A 17,104-nucleotide genomic window follows, 5' to 3' on the forward strand; every position below is an offset into this window, starting at 1 on the left:
ACAAAAGGAATCATATTGCAATTAGGTTAATTTGAAGTTGTATAACCAAATTATTTTTAATAAAAAGATTATGTTCAATTAAATTTTAACTATATCTATTGTATATTACAAAACATATCTAATAATTAATAATAAAAAAAAATTGCATTCAATATTTACAGTCTTGTCTGGTTTCATATGGCCGGTTGCCGATATAAACCTCGAACCAACCATTCACTATGTTTTGAAAATTTTAAAACCGGCCAACAAACCGAAAGTGAAAAAAGAAAAATAGAAAAAGCAAGTCAAACCAATAACGGATTTAAACGATTTCAAGTTTAAAACCGAATCATAAACACTTATATTTGTAAGTGATTAACAAGTTCAAACACACGCTGTATCGCGCGGACACCCGTCTAGTATTTTTATAAACCTAAAGATCATTGTTTAAATATTTTTTTTTCTAATTTAAAGAACATAAAACCTTCTGGAAGTAGACAAATCATTTCATTATTAATTCCTTTTCATTTCATAAAAACAACTTTAAAAAAATAAAAAACAAAAAAGCTTCTCATTTCCCATTTCTCCAATTTCCAATTTCTTCTTCCATGTCTCTCTCTACACTCATACCTTCCTTCTAAGTCATCCAACCCAATTCTCAAAAGATTCATTCATAAACCAAATAAACCAAACACCATCGTATTATTATCATTATTATTATGTGATCAATCAACCAAACACACAAACACAAACACACAACCAAACAAGATCCATCCTAATGGAATTACACCAACAACAACCTAGTTCCAAACCCCCACAAATCTCCGACATGTTCCAAAAACTCGCCGTCGCATTCAAAACCAAAACCTTCGAATTCTTCACCGAAGAAGACGCCGCCGTCTCCGACAACGATTACGACTTCACTCTCCTCGATGACGTCATCACCGATCAAAAGGTTATTATCCTCAAACCCGATTCAATTCCCAATTCCGAAAGTCAAACCCATAGTCAAACACAAAGTCAAAGTCAAAGTATTAATCTTTCTGATCCAATCATACAACCCTTCAATACCCACTTCGGTAATGACTTAATCTCATCAGTTTTCGCTTTAATTTCATCTTTTGAAGCTTCGTATCTTCAATTACAAACATCCCATGTCCCAATTGATGAACATAATATTATTATTAACGATAAAGCGTTAGTCAACCTGTTGCAGAAGTTACAAGATTTACGAGGGTTATATATCGATTCACGAAAGAACCCAGATTTTAAATTCGATTTAGCATCTGGGTCTTGTTTAGAAGCTCAGGTTAATGAGAATCAAAACAAGTTAAGGGCTTTAGAGTTTATGTTTAATAGGTTGCAGGCTGAAATTGAACTTAAAGATGATAAAGTTTTGATTTTTAAGAACCGGTTAAGGGATATCGAAGTGGGTAATTCGAGATTGGTATCGAAGATGTCGGAAAACACGAAACCCCCAAATTCTAGGGTTTTGCCGAGAATTAGGGTTTTCGAGTCGATGCTGCGTGACGCGTGTCGGTCTGCGTATGCGTTTACGAAGATTTTGATCCGGTTGATGAAGTCGTCGGGGTTTGATTTGGTGTTAGCGGCTAGTTACGTTCATCCGGACGTCGGTTACACGAAACCGGGGCATAACCGGTATGCGTTTTTGTCGTATGTTTGTTTAGGGATGTTTCAGAGTTTTGATGTGGACGGGTTCGGTGTTGTTGGAAACGAAGGGGTTGATGATTCGATGGAGTTGTTTGAGTTGTTCAAGAACGAATCGTTTAACGCGTTGGAGATGTTGAATAAGAGTCCGAATCTTCCGTTTTCGAAGTTTTGTGAACGGAAGTATGAGCAACTTGTGCATCCGACGATGGAGTCTTCGATATTCAAGAATTTGGATAGGAAGGAGGTTATGGGTTCGTGGAGATCCGTACGGGCTTTTTACGATGCGTTCGTTAATATGTCGAGCTCGATATGGCTACTTCATAAGCTCGGTCGTTCGTTTACTCCGCCGGTCGAGATATTTCAGGTGGAAAAAGGGGTTGACTTTTCGATGGTTTATATGGAAGATGTAAGGAAAAAAGATACAGTTTTCGAAAATGGTATGTCGAAGGTGGCGTTTACAGTCGTACCTGGGTTCAAAATAGGAAGAACAGTTATTCAATCTCAAGTGTATCTAACTGGCTCAAAGAGTACGAAATGAGAATGATCTTGGTTGGATCTTGCGGTTAACGAGTGGAATTTGTGGTTCGTTTTTAGCTTTCGTTTTGAGTGTTTAGTGTCGTGTAGAGATTTTTGTACATACAGTAAGTTGTTGTCTTTTCCGTCTTGTGTTTGATAGATGATACAAAACCGAAATTGTGAAAATATCATAGCAGTTTCTAAATTACTGTAATTCAGTTTACCACTTTCTTTTAGCTTCTTGACAGTGATTGTGTAGTCAATATATGATCATTTCTGTAAGTCTTTCTGTGTTATGCGGTTGAGGGGTATTTTAGTCATCCAAAACAGTCAAAAGTTTGGTCAAAACTGTTAACTAAATAGTTAGTTATTAGGTGGTTTGTGTTAGCCAATTTTGATTATGTTCGGCTCGTTTACACCCTTAATGTTATAACGCTCTTGTTTGGTCAAGTGCGAGTTTTTAAGCATGTTGCGAGTGGTTTGGACATATAGGAAAGGTGCATGGTACATAGTTCTTATTTGAATCATATATAGGTTAAAAAATATATTTTTTTTATTGTTATTTGAATCTGGTATGGTGCCAATGTGCCATTGAAATAGATGCATACTTGCATATAAAAGCTAAACATATAATGTGGTATAAAAGAAATAATGTGACAAAATGGCATTGGAACATATTTAGGGCAGAACAAGTGAATTTACTAAGGGTTGTTAACATAAGTTGGATTCTTTGACTCGAAGTGTTTCATTATCTTTCAGTTTGGGCTTCTTTCATATATACAGGTGCATCCATCTATACCTAGAGGTGAAAAAAAAACCCGAACCCGGAACCGGACCTAAAAAAAACCGGGACCGGTTTTTTATACTCGGGTTTTTAATACCTGAACCCGTACCCGACCCTACCCGTAGGGTACGGATAGGGTATGCATTTAAGTACCAAAACCCGGATCCGATTTGTACTCGGTAATACCCGAAAACCGGAACCCGTTCCATACCCGAAACTGGGTTTTCCCAATACCCGAAACCAGGTTTATCAAATACCCGATCTATTCCGAAAAAATGTCTGAAAAAGACCCATAAATACTCTTAAAAAGTGCACCTCTTTTAAAAAACTCAATCTATACCAGAAAAATACCTGGAAGAAAGCCCGAAAATAGGGTTTAACAATACCCGAAAATAGGGCATTCAATACCCGGTTCTATGTTTGACCCGAACATGATGCATAAGGTATGGTTTTTAGAGACGGACCCGAACCCAAACCGGTTATTGCTAATACCCAATTTTCTAATACCCAGTCATACCCGAAACCGAGTATTTGGAAAACCCGATTTGTGCACCTATACCTGCTCACACAAAACCATGTTCTAATGTTCTTAAAGCTCTTAGCTTACTTGACCATCAAACAAGGAAGTTGTAGCCACATTTTAGTATAAAGAAGTTCTTATGAAATATTCCAAAGGTGTAAGAAACCATATCTAATAGTATAGTGTATAACACCTAAGTTGCTTCAAGTTTAATCATATCTGAATGACTAAGTTATCACTTTTGTAGTTTCTTCATGTTTAAGCTATGGTCTTGATGAAAGATCATCAAACCTGAATGAGCTTACATAGTGTTTGGGCAAGCTTAAATGTATAAACAAAGGTTTTCATGGTGTTTAAAAATCATTTTTAACCAAAAGGTCTTTACAATAGTTAGACGTACCATCTAACTGTTTTGACTGTCCGTCTAATTGTTGTGTCAGACAAAGGTTTGCCCATACAGTTAGACAGACCGTCAAACTATTTGACAGGTCGTCTGAAGTGAAATTTGGTCAAAAAGTCAAGTGAACATTTGACGGACCGTCTAACCATAAAGACGGTCCTTATAAAGGCCAAAATTGAATCTTTAATGATTATGAGGTTTAGTAATCGTTAAAGGAACTCAACGTTTTTAACCAATGTTTGAAACTATAAAACTTGGCACTGTGAAGGTCTGAATTAGATTCTACGATGATTTAGATACTTTATGCAAAGCTATGGTTTATCTATAGGTCAAAAAAACGTAAACATTTACGAAAGCGATTGTCTTTTCAAGAATATATAATCAAGGTGAATACATTTAATATGTTCAAAATATTTATATGCTTAAATTTTTTAAAAAGAGGTAAGTACATTTTAACAGTTACAAGAGGAATTTTGTTATAAAAATCATTTGACACGTAAAATAGCCATGCGACACTCGAATACTAGTACACGTATAATTCGATCCAATATACAATGTTAGCAGTAACCCAGTTGTACACATACGTAAAACCTAGTATATGGTGAGCATGTGCGAGTGATTGCAAAGTTAATCAGATACTGTGCCTAAACGCCACCTTTTAATCCCATTATACTAAATTTCTACCTTTTAACAAAGCCTCATTTATTTATAACTCATTTACTAATGTTATAATTACAACCTACACAATTTCAATCGAATATGTTGAATGTGTCACATATTCTTAACTCTGTTTGATATCATATGTCCATATTTAGTTATAAAACTTTCTCCTTCCTTCCATAACAAAAATCTTGTTATTACATCGCCTAGGGCGCATCCTTTAACACTAACACACATAAACCATCCAAGCAGAGCTTATAAGAGTCAAAACAAAACTATCATTAAAAACACATCTTTTAAGAGTAATTCAAAATCAAAATCCTAAAACATAAAAAAGTCTTCAAGCTTAGTTAAACTTGTTTAGTTGTAGACAGTGTTGTAAAAATCCCGACAAGGCTTCGATTAATCCTCGATTAATTGCTAGTTCTCACCCCCGCCGATTTGTTCCCGATTAATCCACATTTGTCCAAAATCGGTCAAAAATATGTATATTCAAAAATTTACATATGAATTCCCATCCGATTAAATCTCGACTAATCCCTACTAATCTCGGTTAATCGCTAGTCCCTACCCCACTATTCGACTAACTTATGGTGATTTCTATTTTGAAAATATACTGAAACTTTGAGGGGCATAATGAAAATACACACTAATCAGAACTGACACGTCACTCCCCGTCAAAAAAACTTATCCAACCAATAAAACCCTTCCACGTGGTCAATAATATTCCTCATTCCCAAACTACCCTTCTTTTCACAACAAAACCCCCACACTATCAGGGTCAATTTCGTCATTTTGTTTTCTCGTCAATCAGTTGTACCAGTCCACCAGTTGTTCAAATTAATACGTCAATTAAGAACCCTAAAACTCACAATTCAATTCAATTCAATTCAATTCATCAAAATTTGGTCAAAATTGAAGTCATGAGCACTGGTGATTACCTAGATCTTCACCCATCTGAACTCAAATTCCCATGTAAGTTGTTAATTTCATTTTACTGTAATTATTATTATTATTATTTTTTTTTTAACTTGCGATTTGCTTGTAAAGATTCAAATCATGTAATAGGTTATGGGTTTTAGGTGGATCGTGTGTTTGTGTTGTTGGGTTTGATGTTAATTGATTACATGTGTGTTTTTGAGATTTGTTTGGTGATTTAATTTAGGGGTTTTTGATTGAGTGTCTGATTGCTTAGTTTTTAATTTTTATTGTTTATGGAAGTTTAAAGTTAGCAACTTTGATTAATAAATGAAAAAAAGGTGTGAAATTTGAATAATTTTCTTGAAATCCATCAAATTTTGTACATTTAGTTGTTTTAAATATGGATGTGAATTTTTGACACGGCATGAAACTAACACGGGATTTTTGGTATTGGGTTTGGTCTCAATGAGTTTGGGTCAGTCACAGGTCAAACCCGCAAACCGTTTATCTAAATGGATCGGGTTCACATGTTGATCTGTTTGTTTAACCTATTTATTTTTTTAAATGTTTTTTGTTTGATAAATTAAATTGGTTGTGTATATTATGCTAAAATTTAAAACTAAAAATGAAATCAACATCAGAATGTCAGATTTTATAAGTAAAATGTGATTGTTTTATTTTAATATGCATTTTTTTTAAATGTAAATTTATAGCATTAATATGTGAAACAATAAAAAATAAAAACTTTCGGGTTAAACTGGTCATGTCTGGTTCAACCCGCCAATATGCGGGTTGTGTTCAGGTTCACGTGTTTTACGTTATTGGCAGGTTGACCCGCCAATCTTCAGTTTCACGTGTCAGCCTGCCAATATGCGGGTTGTGTTCGGGTTCACGTTTCTTGCTTTATTGGCGGGTTGTGTTCAGGTTCACGTGTCTTACGTTATTTTCGGGTTCAGGTCGTGTTCGAGTTTGTGTTAAATTTTCGTGTTCCTGTGGGGTTGGACCCGCCAATCCGCGAACACGGCCTGTTTAACACCCCTAGTTTTAAATATAAACGCTACAAATTCTTTTTGCCCTTAGATTACTGTTAAAAGATACGGATTCATCATTCATATGCGTTTCGTGTAGTTGAGCTGAAGAAGCAGAGCACGTGCTCCTTTCAATTAACCAACAAGACCGATCAATATATTGCATTCAAGGTACGTAGTTGTTATTTAACTTTCTCTATTGGCTTTTGGTTTATTGGTTTTGAATGAAGTTTTAAAATCTTTTGTTGATGTGTTTGAACTTTGAAGGTTAAAACGACCAACCCCAAGAAATATTGTGTCCGTCCAAACAATGGAATTGTGTTACCGAGATCTGTCTGCATTGTCACAGGTAAGAACTTGTTATAATATTTTTTTCATGATTTTAAGAGTATTGAAAACTATGCGTTTTTAGTTACCATGCAGGCACAAAAAGAGGCGCCTCTGGACATGCAGTGCAAAGACAAGTTTCTCTTGCAGGCTGTTGTTGCACCGAACGGAGCGACTGTTAAGGACATAACTGCTGACATGGTGACTCGTTTTTCCATTGAAGTTTTTAAAATTTAGTATAAAACAATCTAAGGCTATGCAATAATAATTGTTATTTTTTATTGTAGTTCAACAAGGAGGACAATAAGGTTGTCGAGGAGTTTAAATTGAGGGTTGTATACATACCTGCTAATCCTCCTTCACCTGTTCCCGAAGAATCCGAAGAAGGTTCTTCTCCAAGGGCTGAACATGGAAATCACAATTCTTCAGGGCCTGATGTTGTAAGTGTTTACTTTATACATACATATATATGTGTGTGTGTGTGAAAATTAGTTTGTGATTTTATTAGTTTGAGTGATTATTTGACTGTATGAATGCTAGGCAACAAGATCTGTGGAGACCAAAGAGAAACTCTCTAAAGAGGTGAATATGTTTTTTTCCTTTCATTTATTTCGATTATTTTCAAACTTATATTCAACAAAATAACAGAAGGGAAAAAAATACTATGAATTTATAGGATATTTATGTATATCCTAAATATGAACTATGAAGTAATATTTTTATTTTATTGGTTTTGATTTGGAATTTTGAATATTCACACACGTACATAAATGGGTCGTTGTAACCTCAATCTTTTTAAAATTCTGATATCCATATCACATATACCTGATTTTTTGTGTAACACAGGTTGAAACATGTCCTCCACACAGACTCATATAGATGCTTAGAAGCAATAACACCAAAACCATGATATTCTCACAAATAGATATCTATTAGGGCCTCAATACTATCTAATTCACAATAGGTAGTATATATTTCATGGTCTTTATGTCTTAAAGTTTTGTGATAATTTGATAACGTTTAGTTTGATACGTAATTGCTTATATGCTAGTATCACTGGATGCTTGTGAGTTATGAAACGTCACCTGCCCCAGACAGTACATCTATGTTTTAAGATTATAGTTTGCATTTGGTTATTAGTTATCTATCTATATATAACTAATAGTTAACTAATACCATACTCTTGACTATAATCTTGAAACATATATGTAGCCGAGTATGGTACAAGTGATGATTTACAACTTATAAAGATCAAGTGATACACGCAAATACACAGTTATGTGTCCAAAATAAACGTTATAAAATAATTACAGAGCTGATAGGACTAGAAGACCATAATATATATATTAAAAAAAACCTATTGTGAGCTAATTTTTGTGACCCTAATAAAAATCTGGTTGTGGGGATATCGTGCATGGGGTTATTGTTTCAATCATCCACTTGTGTGAGTTGTGTCTATGTAGGGGATATGTTTATGCTATGTTACAAAAAAAACACGTGCATGAATTGTGAATATCACTATTTAAAAAGATTTGACTATTCTAAAACCAATAAATATGTTACTTAATATTTAGGATAAACCAAGTCTTTATTAAAAAAAGTTGTATAAATGGAATTTTATTGTTTCTCACTCGTCTATCTTATCCTGAAATTTAATAAAAAAGTATGAATAAATTAGTTTAATTGGTATATATAACTTACACATATGAGTAATATAACTACACTTCGTCTTGGTAAACGATGATAGTTTTTTAGTATCTTCTTTTTGCTCTTGCCATAATTTAGTAGTATGAAATGATCCTCACCATCCATATATATACATATAAGGTTCTATGAGAGTTATGTTGTAACACATGTCTTATTATGTTGCAGTTGTTGGCTCTAATATCAAAGTTGACAGATGAGAAGGTGGCAGCTGTTAAAGTAAATCAGAAGCTCCAACAGGAATTGGTATATCTTTTGCATCATATATTTATGAGCCATAAGTTTTTGAAGCATACTCGATTTGTTGCAATGTTTGATCTCTTCAAATAGGGGTGTGCATGAAACCGAAACAACCGATTCGAAACTGAAAAAACCAAACCGAATTATAAACCCACGGTTCGGTTTTGAGTTTTATTAAAAACCGCAATATTGGTTTTGGTGCGGTTTTTAGTTTTGTGAATAACCGAAAAAACCGAACCGAAATTACCAAAAAAAACTGAAAAACTGTAATAACCGAACCGAACCAAACTGTAATCATTAAAACCGAACGGACCTATAACTATTTGTTTAATTCTTCATGAGATTAATAATAAAAATAACAAATAATATTGCTCTATTAAATGTGCATCGTTTATGTTGATTTACTTTTTGGTTGAATCGTTTATGTTTTATCCACTTGAATATATTTTTTATATTTAACGTTTACTATTGAATTTATGGCATTTTATTTATAATTTTGAATGTAGCCATCATTTTTAGATCATGCACAAATAAACAATATTTTGTTAATTATTATTTTTTTTAAAAATATTAAGCCCAATTCAATATCTTGGGTCAAACTTTTTTGGCCCAAAATACGAGTAGAAAAACCGAATAAAACCGAATTCAAAACCAAATTGAACCCGAAAACCGAAACCGAACGGTTTGAAAAATCGAAAAACTGAAAGTTTGGTTTTCGGTTCGTTTTTATTCTAAAACCGCACCGAACTGCACCATGCACACCCCTACATGGATGCAGATACCATCCACATTATGCTTTTGCCTGATATCTGATTAAAATCAAACATATAATGTTATGTTATGGAATATACGCTCACCGATAAATAATGTATATAAAATTTTTAAGGTAGCAGTTTCGATCCATAGTTTTATAAACTGGTTATGTTTTATCTAAAAGGTGACGTGTCGACGAGTATTACACAAAAATACCTTTAAATACTTTTGTTATCTTTTTTTTTTTCTATTTAATAGGAACTATTGAGAAAAGAAGTTGTGAAAACTGGTTCTGGTGGTTATTCGATATTATTTCTGGTGCTGATTGGTATAATAAGTTTTGTGGTTGGGTACCTTATCAAGCGGACGTAGAAGAAGCAGCAGCAGCAGCAGATATGTGGGAAGTTCCCATTCATTTTCGTGTCGGTGCATTTTCTGGAAAGATGATTAAACCCGTGTTTATTTAGTCTTGTTGTAAGTGTAAAATTTGGTTGAGTAGTATTATATTTTAAGTTTGAATTTGGTTTCTTTAACATACTTTTTAGTTTACAATTGTCGTCAGGTAAACAATGTATCGTTGACTTTGGACTTTAATCCATTGCTTATTTATGCTTGAAACATAGAATCTGTGACTGAATACTTGCAGAAGCAGCAACGAATTGATTAAGATTATATGATTTTTTTTTTCTAAATTACTTGATTGACTCGAGTGCAGGCAGTTGCAAAAATCGCTAGTTGGTAGTCAGGCGGTGGGATGGGGACTAGCGATTAATCGGGATTAATCGGATAAGACTTTTATGTATATTTTTCAGTTTTATACATACACGTGCACATTTTTATATGTAATTTTCAGTTTTATACATACACAAACATATTTTGGCTGAAAATTTGCTGGAATATCACCGGAAACCGCTAATTTTTGCTGCAATTTCGCCGGAAACCGTTAATTTTTGCTGCAATCTCGCCAAAAACCGCTGATTTGGGTTGGAATCTCGCCGAAAACCACTGATTTTGGTCGGAATCTTGCCAAAAACTGCCGATTTTGGCAGGATTTGACCGTTGCCCGATTAATTGGCCAACTAACTCAAAATTAATCAGTGAAGTGGGAACTATCAATTAATTGAGGATTAGTCGGTGCCTAGTCGGGAATTTGACAACAATGGCAGGCAGTAAAAGGTGGCCTGTTTAAGGTGTCCTTCATACTAGATGTGATTTATTCGGTAAATCATTTTTGTTTCAACGATTAAGCTTTCATATATAAGACATATAACAGTATAACACATGGCAATTGTAAACAATAACACACTTTGAACACCAATATAAATCATCGAATGAAAATAATATCGGTTGCGATAGATAGCAACACATATCGACATGATCCGGTTTACTTGTTTGAATTCTCTTATCTGTTTTGACCCGAAGATTCGACGAATCAAATCTCATGATTGTATCCCATATTTTTGGGAGAATGCATCCATATACCCATCTACGCCAGCACTTATTAAACAATAACTGAAGTATTCAAACATGTCTTTCGAATGCTTCTCGAGGACCATTCCGGTTTGACCAAACATCCAATCTATGTAGCTAGTCTGCCATACATCATAGAACACAACCTGTTATAAATAACAATTGATTTAAGAACGGTACGAAAATAGATTTAATAATAACCTGAAATCCGATATAATGAGTGCGGTGTTCAGGAACCCCTTTATCGATCATTTCTTGATAATATTGTTGGACATCTAACAACATTTCATCTTCTGATGGCAACAATACCTTTTTCGATAAGGCTTGGGCTATCCATCTTGATTGACACTCAATTATAGCGAATGTAAAACTCTAAAAATAAATTCGGTCGTGTTAAAGTTGGTTATATGAAATTCAGCATACAATGAACATAATAAAATTACCTCTTCTGGGATTCCTACGAAGGAGAGGTTTGGAGCAACTTGCGGAAGAAAAACATGTTTGTACATAGGTCCAATACGTTTGTCTTGGACACTTATAATACCGTTTGTTTCAAGAAACGGAAAATGCAATTTGTACCTAATATGTAACACAAGTATGTTTTAAGAGATAAAAGTATGATGCTACATAGGGTTGTTCAATACAAAAACAATTTTAAGTATATATTGTTTTAACTGTGATACATAAGACAGTTATGTAACTACATAGTTATACATTTTTCTATGAGTCCATTGTATTTAACATGTAAAACATTGACATAAAATTGTTATACATTTCTTAGTATTCTAGCTAAATTGGTTATATATCTAATGGGTCACATGCTATTACATGTTTTTGTGTATCCTTACCCTGTACAATGGAGTATGATATCTGCTTCAACTGAGAACCCATCTTGAAATAACACTGTGTCATCGCTTTCTATCTTTAGTATCTAAAAGTATCACGAAATCAATTTTAGTATTTTTCTTACATTTTATGTTTTACAAATTATTACACAAGCATACTACCATAACATAAATCATTAATGGGGCAAATACATACTCATGGTCATGGTAACTTTTCAATAATCTAAAGTTATTGAAAAATTTTACAAGGAAAAGGGCAACAAACCTACGGAAACGTCTTCAACAAAATCATTATTGGGGCAAATACCTAGTGTTTATTAAGTTCAACAAAATAATTGAATGTAGTATATAAATTATACTACCTTAGAGTGTTGCCACATATTATCGAATTTTTCTGATTTTCCAACTTTAGAACGGGGAGATCTTGACAACATGTGAACTTCTTTCGCTACCATTGCTATTTCTTGAGATATGTCTATTGCACTTGGTCCACTTCCAATAACAACTACAATCTAGTCATTTCAAACCTCGTATCAATATATACATACAGTTAGAAAAAGTATTATATATAGAAGTTCACCTAAAAGAACATTTATTTTATTTTTTTGAACAACCAACACTTCTAAATCAATAAAACGGGCTATGCTTGGCTTTTATAAGTAATCATACTTAGGACTAACCTGATCTCGAAATGGTTCAGGATCACGATAGTTGTGACTATGCATTTGCTCTTTAGACCATGTTTCGATACCTGCCTCAATTTTTACAAAATATTGTATGCACAAGATAGATAAACAATGATAAAAGTTATAACTAAGTTTGGGGCAAACTGGTACGGTCAAAAAGGGTTTTGGAGTAAAATAAGCTCAGGTTAAAACAGGTCGTCTTAAAAAAAAACAATTGGTTCAGGTGAAAATGGGGTGTTGCCTAAGTCATTTTGAAAAAAAAAAAGAACAACCAAAATAGGTTCGCCCATGATATTTTACGGTGATTGTGGTGGTGATTGCGGCCGCAATGGTGACGACTACTAATGGTCATGGGTGATGTTGACCGTTTAGACCATTTGTTAGTAAGCATCGTTAACATATTTGCCCGATTTTGACATGTTAAATAATTTAATCGACCTAAATTAACCGATTGAATAATTTACCTTGGCCGAAATAACCCATTTAAAGGAGTCATGATTGTATATCATAAGCTCATAACTAATAAATAACTTTAAGAATATTTTGGTCCATTTGTAGATTATTATTCACCTGGAATATCGGTTGCCAGTCGCGGTTGTGTATTATGCCCATTGCAAACAACAACTGCATCAAACATCTCTACCAAGCTCACCTCATTAGTCTTTGACTCAACCACAAACGAGTTAATGCCCGAGTCAACATCAATAACCTCAACTCGGGTCACCACAGTATTAAACCGAATCAACTCGGTGAGTTCAAACTTAGTTGCAAAATCTTCCAAGAACTTTAAAACTTCTTCATGCCCAGGATTAATCCGGTGATCATCGTATATTTTTTCTTCGAATTTGAAGTCAGTGAAACTCATAAGGTGACGTGGAAAATTTGTTCTAAGGGACTTGTACATAGATCCATGAACAACATCTCGAGTTGGGTCCGTTCCAAGTGGATCAGACTCAACTCGTGGGTTATAGATCCATGTTCCACCTAGTCGATGTGACTTTTCGAATATTACGACTTGATGGGATTCTCGTTGAAGCTCACGGGCCGCGGTTAGTCCGGTGACACCGGCGCCGATGACAGCAACCTTTAGAGAAGAAGTCATGGCTGATGGCTTTGTGTTTTTTTTTTTTTTTGTATTTAAGGTTTAATTGGTCAACTATTGGATGCTTTTTTTAAGGTTAATGTCACCAAAAGCTACATTAATAAATTTCCAACTACATGACAAGACATCATTGGAGTTTTTAATGGGTTTAAATTCTATTAATTATATCTAGTGGTTTACTTTATTACATTAAGATTTCTTTAGTTCTATAAGACAAGATATAACTTTGAACATGTTCATTTAATTTGGACTTCTACTATTATTTTGATGTCCTCTAAGAAATACAAGCTAAGCATCAAATTTGGAACATATGTTCCGGCATTATTAACAATCGAAAGATTCTTTAAACAGTTGGTCTCTCAAACCTTTGGAGAGACCAACTGTTTAGAAATCTTTGGAGCCCCTTAGTGCAAGTGAGCAACTACGCAAACCATAAATATCATGTTTTGAATGTTTCAGCTCAGTATGAACATTCATCAAACCCTCACACCCGAGAAGTACAAGATAGGTAAGGTTAGGAGTTGACCGAAGAGCCTCGGTCAATACCGAATCCTTCAACTTTGCTCCAACAATTTCAAGAATCTTTAGCTGTCGAAACACATCCCATTTCGGTGCACGAATCATTAACACACCCTAAAGTTTTAAAGACTCCAAGTTTCTTTAAACTTGAATGAATTCAAGTTTGCCGTCTTCGAGAATTTAAACCGTCGGCCGAACCGAAATAAAAAGGAACATAGGCCCAAACGAATAACGGAATATATAAGCTAATTTCTCAAACAATGATTAACGTTGTTTTTTTTAGTTTTTAAATATAGCTTGGGTCAAGTAGCTTAAATGAATTATGGATAAAAAAAGTTTACCCAATATATTTAAGATGAATAAGATTTATTAATAGTGATGACAATGGGTCGGGTTTAGGTATTCCCAAACCCATACCCGGTTATTAAATTCCGTCCCAAACCCGTCGGGTTTCTTATTGGGTTTTATAAAAATACCCGTCGGGTATATCTGACTCAAAACCCGCCACAAACCCGACGGGTAATTGACATAAAGATAAAATATCTCAAATAATTGACATAAACAAATTTCAACATATAATATATTTGGAAAATAGCATATATATAATATAATAAGCTATATCGGGTACATCGGGAATATAATCGGGTAAATGGGTTTATGTTATCGGGTAATCGATTCGGGTAATCGGGTATATTATAAATTCCAAACCCGTCACAAACCCGCGAAAAATTTCAAAACAAATCCCAAACCTGTCCCATACCCTAATGGGTCGGGTATTACCCGTCTCCTTTATGTCGGAATTCGGGTTTTCCCAACGGGTTCGGGTTTCATTGCCATCCATTCATACCTATTTTATAAACAAATTATATATATATATATATATATAAATTTGACCCCCGAAAATTATATGCCTCGGCCGACCGTCCGGCTCGCCCTACTTGTTGAAGATGTTATTTTGTAAATTAAATACACGACTGGCTTGAATGCGGCCCGTGTTAAGGTGCTTTTAATTAGATGTGATTTTGTCGGTTGATTATTGGGGTTTTGTTTTTACGATTAAGCTTCCGCGCATATTTAGTATGTTAGACATGTCGGATAACGTATCGTCACTTAACTAACTTGGTAAAATCAAACTGAAATGACCAAACCGGACGAATAGTCTTGATTCGTTTAACCATTTTCTAGAAACCGGTTATTCAATGAAAGTCGAATATCAATCAAACCAATGTATGCTTGATGAATTTAATGTTCTTATTGAAATGCAATTTGAACTCCTATGTCTAGATCATTTACAAGAGTGTGGCCTCCACTATGATGAGACATACTAACTCTACAATGGATCCACAAAAGCCGCATTTTCCATGACCGGTCAAGGGCGTCATATTACTTCCTTGGCTATTCTGTCACTAGTAATGTTGAAGTCTCAACCAGTGGCGGAGCCACATATAGTCAACCGGTTTCGGCTGAACCTGGTCTTTTTTCGGTTTTATATATGACTTATAGTATCGAATTAGCAAGCGAACCCATTCTATTTCGGCGAGCGAACCCAGTAGCTTCTCAAAAAATATATATTCGAACCCATTGATTATTAAATTTAGTTAAAAAAGATTATAGTAATAAAGGGTTGAGTTATAATAAGAAGATTAGTTTTCCTAAGAAGGATAAGAAATAATCTTGTCCATTCATTTTAAAATTGAATGGTTGAAATTAGATTAGAGATATCATCAAGTGTAAAACAAGGGTAAGGGCATAATAAGGATAACACATTTGTTGACTTTCTCTCTCCACATGCAAGACACATGTCAAATACCCCCATCATTTTAAAACGTCCATATTTTTTGCATTGTGTTTTTTACATTGTGTAATTTAATTGTGTTTTTCATTGTGTTTTTGTTATTGTGTTTTTATTTTCATAGTGTTTATTCCGTTGGGTTTTTTACATTGTGTTTTTCATAGTGTTTTATTTTCCGACGAAATTTTCGAAGACTTTTCCGGCAAGGTGGTGGCGGTGGGTGGCGGTGGGCGGTGATGGTTGTAGGAGATAAGTGAAAATTTAAGTGGGTTTTAATTGAGTGAGTTTTTGAAATTAAATTAAGTGGGTTTCAATATTAAGGTATTAGACAAAAATACCCTCCTTCCTAGCCTTCTTAGGATAATCAAACTTCTTATTTGATCTTTTCTCTAGTAATAAATATTTCTTTTATAAAAATATAAAAAGCTTTAAAAAACTATAAAAATTACTATCATTATAAACGAGCCAATAACACATATATAGGTTTTTTATTAAAAAAGCCCAAACTGATTCATGAACGAGTCAATTAGCCCAGCTCAGTTAAGATTCTTAAAGATAATACATGACTAAAACTTAAATAAAAAATACAATAACGACGATTAATTTATGTTTCTATCGAACAGATGAGTACGACCCTCGCCTCATCTCATTGTCTTTGCTAGTTTGCCTAAAGGCTTCAACAAACGTCTCACGGCCTCAACCCTCGCTTGTCGGACTTCAACCAAACAACGATCGGCTGACTCTTTCTTTTTAAATTTAATATGACTATGTATTTTATTGAATGTTGACGATGTACATTTGTGATAATATTGATATTGCATTTTATTTATCTTACTGAATGAGCGACCAGGCCCGACCTTTTTGGGCCTAAAAACTTTTGACGCCGGAAAAATATTGAGCACCAAAAAATCCCAAACCCATAACAAAAGGATCCTGGCTCCGCCACTGTTCTCAACTTGCGGGTCTTCATGTTCCATCTTTACATCATTATTCATACATCTACTCAAAGGGGCTCCCTAGACCCTTGTTCTTCGACTTTTGATCCAGTCTCAACGTCTGAGAACCTATGATGCGACTACCAGCTCATGTTAGAATGCCAATGCAACGTACTATTGATCATAATTGATTATAGTTGATTGTTAAATGTTGAACATCACTTTTTACCAACTCATGTTTTCCCTTGCTCG

General features: G+C 34.3%; 3 protein-coding genes across 3 annotated transcripts; 2 read left to right on the forward strand and 1 right to left on the reverse strand.

Moving 5' to 3' along the window:
• The first annotated feature begins 554 nt into the window (after positions 1–554).
• Positions 555–2,384, forward strand: LOC143542895 (protein GRAVITROPIC IN THE LIGHT 1-like). The gene has a single exon (XM_077035366.1). The coding sequence runs from the start codon at positions 758–760 to the stop codon at positions 2,186–2,188; it is 1,431 nt and encodes a 476-aa protein (XP_076891481.1). The 5' UTR covers positions 555–757; the 3' UTR covers positions 2,189–2,384.
• A 2,931-nt stretch (positions 2,385–5,315) lies between these two features.
• LOC143542896 (vesicle-associated protein 1-3-like) lies at positions 5,316–10,120 on the forward strand. The gene is made up of 8 exons (XM_077035367.1): positions 5,316–5,505; positions 6,580–6,650; positions 6,747–6,828; positions 6,892–7,007; positions 7,094–7,246; positions 7,347–7,388; positions 8,679–8,756; positions 9,762–10,120. Exons 1-8 carry the CDS (start codon positions 5,454–5,456, stop codon positions 9,873–9,875), a joined length of 708 nt encoding a protein of 235 aa, XP_076891482.1. The 5' UTR covers positions 5,316–5,453; the 3' UTR covers positions 9,876–10,120.
• Positions 10,121–10,926: 806 nt separating this feature from the next.
• Positions 10,927–13,635, reverse strand: LOC143542897 (flavin-containing monooxygenase FMO GS-OX5-like). The gene is made up of 7 exons (XM_077035368.1): positions 13,075–13,635; positions 12,499–12,569; positions 12,181–12,330; positions 11,822–11,904; positions 11,417–11,552; positions 11,175–11,345; positions 10,927–11,095 (listed from the first exon to the last, which is right to left on the reverse strand). The coding sequence occupies exons 1-7, from the start codon at positions 13,604–13,606 to the stop codon at positions 10,943–10,945; spliced, it is 1,296 nt and encodes a 431-aa protein (XP_076891483.1). The 5' UTR covers positions 13,607–13,635; the 3' UTR covers positions 10,927–10,942.
• Positions 13,636–17,104: the final 3,469 nt, after the last annotated feature.

This window comes from Bidens hawaiensis, unplaced genomic scaffold, assembly GCF_021521415.1.
Source record: "Bidens hawaiensis isolate Kalapana, Puna unplaced genomic scaffold, B.hawaiensis_p1.1 tig00012999_1, whole genome shotgun sequence".
NCBI lineage: Eukaryota > Viridiplantae > Streptophyta > Magnoliopsida > Asterales > Asteraceae > Bidens > Bidens hawaiensis.